Genomic DNA, 6,000 nt, shown 5'->3' with positions numbered 1-6,000 from the left:
TTCCTGTTAATCTATTGTGCTACTAGCAATGCTAAATATTAATACTTTTACTTTTTATATTTAGGATATCAATTCTTTCTGTAGCATGTTTTCATACATGGTTTTGAAATTTTAAATTTCTCCATTTTTTTATTACAGAGAAAAATTTAATGTTTTGTGATTCCACCTAGTCATCTTTTCATCTGTGATTTGTTTCTATTGCTGCTATGTTTAGATAGTCCTCCTCAATGAAAAATTAAAATGTTTATATTGTTGCCTCTAATTTTTGTTATTGATTTACATTAAATTACTTTATCCACTTGGAATATAATTTTGTGCGAATCATTAATTGAGCCACCAAATAACTAACTAATAAACAATTTTTCTTTCTAGCTCAGTGTTGATATGGCTATCGATATTTACTTATTGTATAAATATATTAGAAAAGTTGATCTTTGTGGTTTCCAGAGGTTCACTGCAAGGCGATTGCTTCTTGAAAGTGGTGTATGACATTCCTTTTACCTGTAGCTATCCTGTCCCTTGTAGTCCTGCCCCAACTTAAGACTGCTTACAGAAGAAAGTTTCTTGGAACTGATTTTTAAAGAAATTGCACATTTCAAGCATCAGCATGTATTTTCAAATCATATTCAACAAATTCTAAAAAACAGGACTTCCATGTAGTTTTCTGACTTGCTGCTCAATGAGGATACTGGGGGCAGAAAAGGCTCTTAGGGACAGAGCTGACATCCTGGCTTCCCAGTGGGCCCCAGGTCTCAAGATGCCTCTTCATTATAAACCTGAAGGGACCTGCCACACTCCCCCTTCTTCCAGCCTAGAGATTTGCAAAAGCTTATAATTTAGCTATCCTGTGGGTCAAACACAGAAAACAAAGTCTAAATATAAAGAAGAGGGTACCAGCCACCAGGCAGGAGAAATCACAGGTAAGACTCCTCTGTGAACGTTCAGGATAAAGAAGGAGAGGGCGATGAGTACTGTTAGAAAATGCAAAGAGTAATACCAGTAACGCACTAGGGCAGTAACTAAACATAGAAAGCAATCGATAAGTGTGATAGTCCTCATCTAGGCTCTACTCTCACTTCTCTCCTACACACTCTGCCCTTTGCTTCCAGTTACATTTTGATATTGCATAGATGCAATCCACAGCATCAGATGACATTAACTCATGAGAATAAGAAGACAGATCAGAAATTAGCACTAACCTAGGGTAAATTTGACCTGAGTGTATGATGAAATGAGCAGGAGATAAAGAAAGAAATGGTGATGACTTCAAAACAAGGGAAACAGGCAAGAATGCTGTTATCCAAGAAAATTTAAAAGGAGACTCTGGATTAAAAACAAATATTGGCCATTACATTTTCATTTTGGAGTTAATTTTAAGTCTTTGTGAGAATGGTATTGGTAGCAGGATTTAGACGAAAGGCAGATTCCAGGGTTCTAAGAACTAAAAAGGAGTGGTAAAACAGAAGCAGGAGATTTAAAAAAGTGTTTTTCATGAATTAATATGTTGAGTTTTCAGGGAATAAGGTTTGTGTAAAAGCAATCTCTGAAGAGATGGGCTAAAGACAGCAATCATTGTGTTCTTCTATCTTTCCTTAGTTGCCCAACAATTCTGAACCTTTATTTGGGTAAAGTTAGGTCAAATAGGGCAAAAACAGAAATCATATTTGTGTTCTCTCTGAGCAAAGACTCTGAACATGAAGCCACATTCCTCAGTCATGTTTGAAGTGACTAACACCACCAAAGAACCTTTCTACTTCATCCTCACGGGCATTCCTGGATTTGAAGCTTTCCACATCTGGATCTCCATCCCCTTCTGCTGTCTCTACACCATCTCCATTATGGGCAACACTACTATTCTCACTGTCATCCGCACAGAGCCATCCCTCCGCCAGCCCATGTATCTATTTCTCGCCATGCTGGCCCTGACTGACCTGGGTCTCACCCTCACCACCCTGCCCACTGTTATGCAGCTCCTCTGGTTCAACATTTGTGAGATCAGCTTTGAAGCTTGCTTTGCACAGGTATTTTTCATTCATACATTCTCCTTTATGGAATCTTCTGTGTTGTTGGCCATGTCCTTTGACCGCTATGTGGCCATCTGCCGTCCCCTCCATTATGCCACCATCCTCACCAATGAAGTCATCGGCAAGATTGGGTTAGCCATCATTTGCCGCTGTGTTCTGGCTGTTCTTCCCTCCCTTTTCCTGCTCAAGCGCCTGCCCTTCTGCCACTCGCACCTTCTCTCTCACTCCTACTGCCTCCACCAGGACATGATTCGCCTGGTCTGTGGTGACATCCGGTTCAACAGCTGGTATGGATTTGCTCTGGTTTTGCTCATTATTGTGATGGACCCTCTGCTCATTGTGCTCTCCTATGCAATGATTCTGAAAAGTGTCCTTGGAGTAACCTCCCTGGTTGAGAGACTTCGAGCTCTAAACAACTGTCTGTCCCACATTTTGGCTGTTCTGGTTCTCTATGTTCCCATGGTTGGTGTATCTATGACCCACCGCTTTGCCAAGCATGCCTCTCCACTGGTCCATGTTATCATGGCCAATATGTACCTGTTGGCACCTCCTGTGATGAACCCCATCATCTACAGTGTAAAGACTAAGCAGATCCGCCAGGGAATTATGCGTCTTCTTTCCCAAAGAAACACGCATTAAAGATGAAAGAATTGTTGCATTAAATTACTAAGGACTTTGATTCATAAGCTTATGGGAAAAGTACAGTAAGAATTGCTAAATGAACACTGAGATTGTTAAATAAAATGCCACCCTATTTTTAAGGCAGTATGACATAATTTTGGCTTTTAATGGATGTTTGGCTTGGAAGAGCTGGAAGTAAGTATTCTATCTAAAAAAGATTCAGATATGAGTTGATTCATATCTGACACACTTTATCAGCTATGCCAGTGGGATGAGCTTCATCAATTTAGTATATATCTGTTTAAGTTGTGTGGTTGTTGTTCTTTTTTCTTCTGGATATTCTTCTCTCCCATGGGGTTGGTTAAATAAGTAAGAAGGAAACATTTTGTTGTTGCTCCCACTACCTGTTCTCTTAGCTCCACTTAAGGTGATCACGTAAACACTAGATCCATGGCCCTGACTCCCCCTACCGGCGGTGTGCTTTGACTTTCTCTTGTGAAAGACTGGAAAATCTTTGAAGGAGAATGATACACAGAAAGTTTCTTAGCTATTCAGGTTTGCCTAGTCAACAACACACATCATGATTTCAGCAGACCTAATGACCATATGCAGAGTCTAAACCAGGGCAGGGTGTTTAGATCCTCCACAGGTGGAACAAGATTCCTGCCTTGCTAGAAGTCCTTAGTATTTAGAATTTTGAATAAGTCTACAGATCATATTTGTAGGAATAGAAACTCATTTTTCTGACGAAAACAGATTAAAAAATATATATATCTCAATGTCCATAATGAGACTTAATTCCTAGGGGCAGGTTCCCCTTAGCATCATGGATTTTGTATTAGAAAAGGCTCTTGTAAAGGGCTGCTGCCTTATTGACTATAAAGATTTTGTTGAAACCAGGTTAACTCTCTCAGAAATATCCATTTGAAAGCCAGCCACAATAATGGTCACAGCTCCTCATTACTGACTTCATAGGTGGCCAATACTAGGGCTAACTTATATTTGAATAAAAATATGCAGGGCTTCCATGGAAGCATAATGGGAGGGAATATTAAGAGGTTAAAGGCAGAGAATAAGTGAAGAAGGAATCTCCTCCTTCTCTAATATCCTTTCCTCTCCCCACCCCCCCTGTTCCATGTCTTTTTCCAGAGCTTAGAAGTTAGCATGTTTCTTTTGAGAACAATGAATCAGCTGGTATAGGTAAATAAATTGTAGAATCAAAAGCATATGCAATGTCAGAATATGAGAAATTAGGACCAAGAAATCTAATGTCAAAAAAGTCAAGAAAATGTATCAAAGGAGACTTTTTTTTATTTTTCAATGGATGATACAGACTTGATAATGTTCCAAAACAACATGAGCAGGAAAATACAACTTGGGATTATGCCAGTTTTTTTAGAAAGAGCATATGATATCAATGATAATCTCTTGTTCAGATCTATCTATCAATTGAATTTTATTGTCACAAATCATTACCTGCAAACAATGCCCAAATTTTTTAAAAATATATTTTTATTAATTTCAGAGAGGAAGGGAAATGGAGAGAGAGATAGAAACATCAATGATGACAGATAATCATTGATTGGCTGCCTCCTGCATGCCCCCTACTGGAGATTGAGCCCACAACCCCGACATGTGCCCTGACCTTGAGTCCAACTGTGACCTCCAGGTTCATAGGCTGACACTCAACCACTGAGCCACCTGACTGGACCAATGGCCAAATAAAGATTCAATCTGGAAATCTGCCCTTATCCTTTGTTCGTCTACCTTTTCTATTGTTTTCTTTCCCTAGACAAAAACGTTTATTTTCTTTTTGTGATTTTAGGTTTACATAAATGAAGCTAAGTTCTAGTCATTATAATGTCATAGTTTGTGCCTCTTTCATATATATATAAGATAAATACTGATAGATATTTTCAAATTCATTACTCTATTTCATTATAATTTTTTGTTAGTTTTCATATTTTAACTCTTAACTTGGTGCTATACAATAAATATATAATACAAGCACACGTTAGTTATAATTTTCTAGTAACAACATTAAAAAGCAAAAGAGAAATAGGTAAAAATAACTTCAAGGTACATGTTGTTTAATCCAATATAAATATAATGCCATCATTTCAATGTGTAACCTATTAGAAATAATAACATATTCTACATTCATTTTTTCATGTTAGGTCTTCAAAATCTGGTCATATGTCATTACTGTACATGTCAATTAAAACTAGCCACATTTCAAGGGCTCAATAGCCATATATAGCTGATAGTCACCATATTAGACAGTGTACCTTTAAACTTAACCTTAAAGGCTGCAACATCTGGATTTTTTTTCATTTGGAAATTATTCCTCAAAGTCATAGTCTTTGAGAAGGTCAGAAGATAGCCATAATGATTTGCTAGGTAATGTTCTAACATAATATTTTTATAATCATGCAACCATTATTTTTATTTTTATGTCTTGAATCCTTGAACAACTATGAAATAAATCTATCAAAAACCATCTGCACTTAGTATTGCTGCTAGGCAACCATGTTTTCAGAACAAGTGACTATGAATGTAATCTTATTAAAAATGAGAATTTATTGTATATTCAGTTTATTCATGTATATGTTCATGCTTTTGACTTGTGACTTACATGGTATATCCATCAGTTCATGACATTTAAAACCTAGAAGGAAATATTAGACCAGGCCCAAGAAATTACTGGAACATTTATTGTTAAGTTTTTAGATTTATTCTACATGTTGCATTTAAATATAAAATATTAGTATATCTACCCTTTAGATGTAATAGGTGCTCAAAAATAAGTGAAGTAAATAAGTGAAGAAAGTAATTAATCACTCTTCAGTGAAAGACATCCCTAGCTACGCACAAGTCTTCAGGTTCCACTCCAGAATAAATTATTTCCCTGATATTTGACAATGAGATTTTATCAGAGTTTTTCCAGAACAGTCATATTGATTTTATAGAAGTTGCCACTAGTGGGTATCTAATATAGTGGTCTTCATACTAATTATGTGTTCCCCTGGGGAAATGAGAACATACCTGGAAGTGCCTGAGCACAGAGTTTTAGGGGAATTAATATTTAGATATTAAATGACCATAAAGTTTCTTTGCTTAAATTGCTTTTTCAAGAGTGTATGTACCTTTTTTCAATGTGTTTCTGTTACATCATTTGTTTCTTACTTTACACAATCTTATTTACTCACTTTACCAAAAAAATAAATAAATTTCATTTATAAGAAAAAAAAAAAAGGCTAGGCATAGTTTTCAAAGGCATCTGGAATATTTCTATGATACACCACAATGAGTAAAAATTTCTGAGACACCAAACAAAGGGACTCCTGAAAATATT

The 6,000-nt window shown here is 36.6% G+C and overlaps 1 protein-coding gene across 1 annotated transcript; it reads left to right on the top strand.

Moving 5' to 3' along the window:
* Positions 1-1,694: 1,694 nt before the first annotated feature.
* On the top strand, positions 1,695-2,663 carry LOC307109550 (olfactory receptor 51Q1-like; the record flags this gene model as incomplete). The annotated part of the gene is made up of 1 exon (XM_079788362.1): positions 1,695-2,663. The coding sequence occupies one exon, from the start codon at positions 1,695-1,697 to the stop codon at positions 2,661-2,663; it is 969 nt and encodes a 322-aa protein (XP_079644488.1).
* Positions 2,664-6,000: the final 3,337 nt, after the last annotated feature.

The sequence above is a fragment of the Cnephaeus nilssonii genome, assembly GCF_951640355.1.
Source record: "Cnephaeus nilssonii genome assembly, chromosome: 13".
NCBI lineage: Eukaryota > Metazoa > Chordata > Mammalia > Chiroptera > Vespertilionidae > Cnephaeus > Cnephaeus nilssonii.
This window is presented reverse-complemented; position numbering and strand designations above follow the sequence as displayed.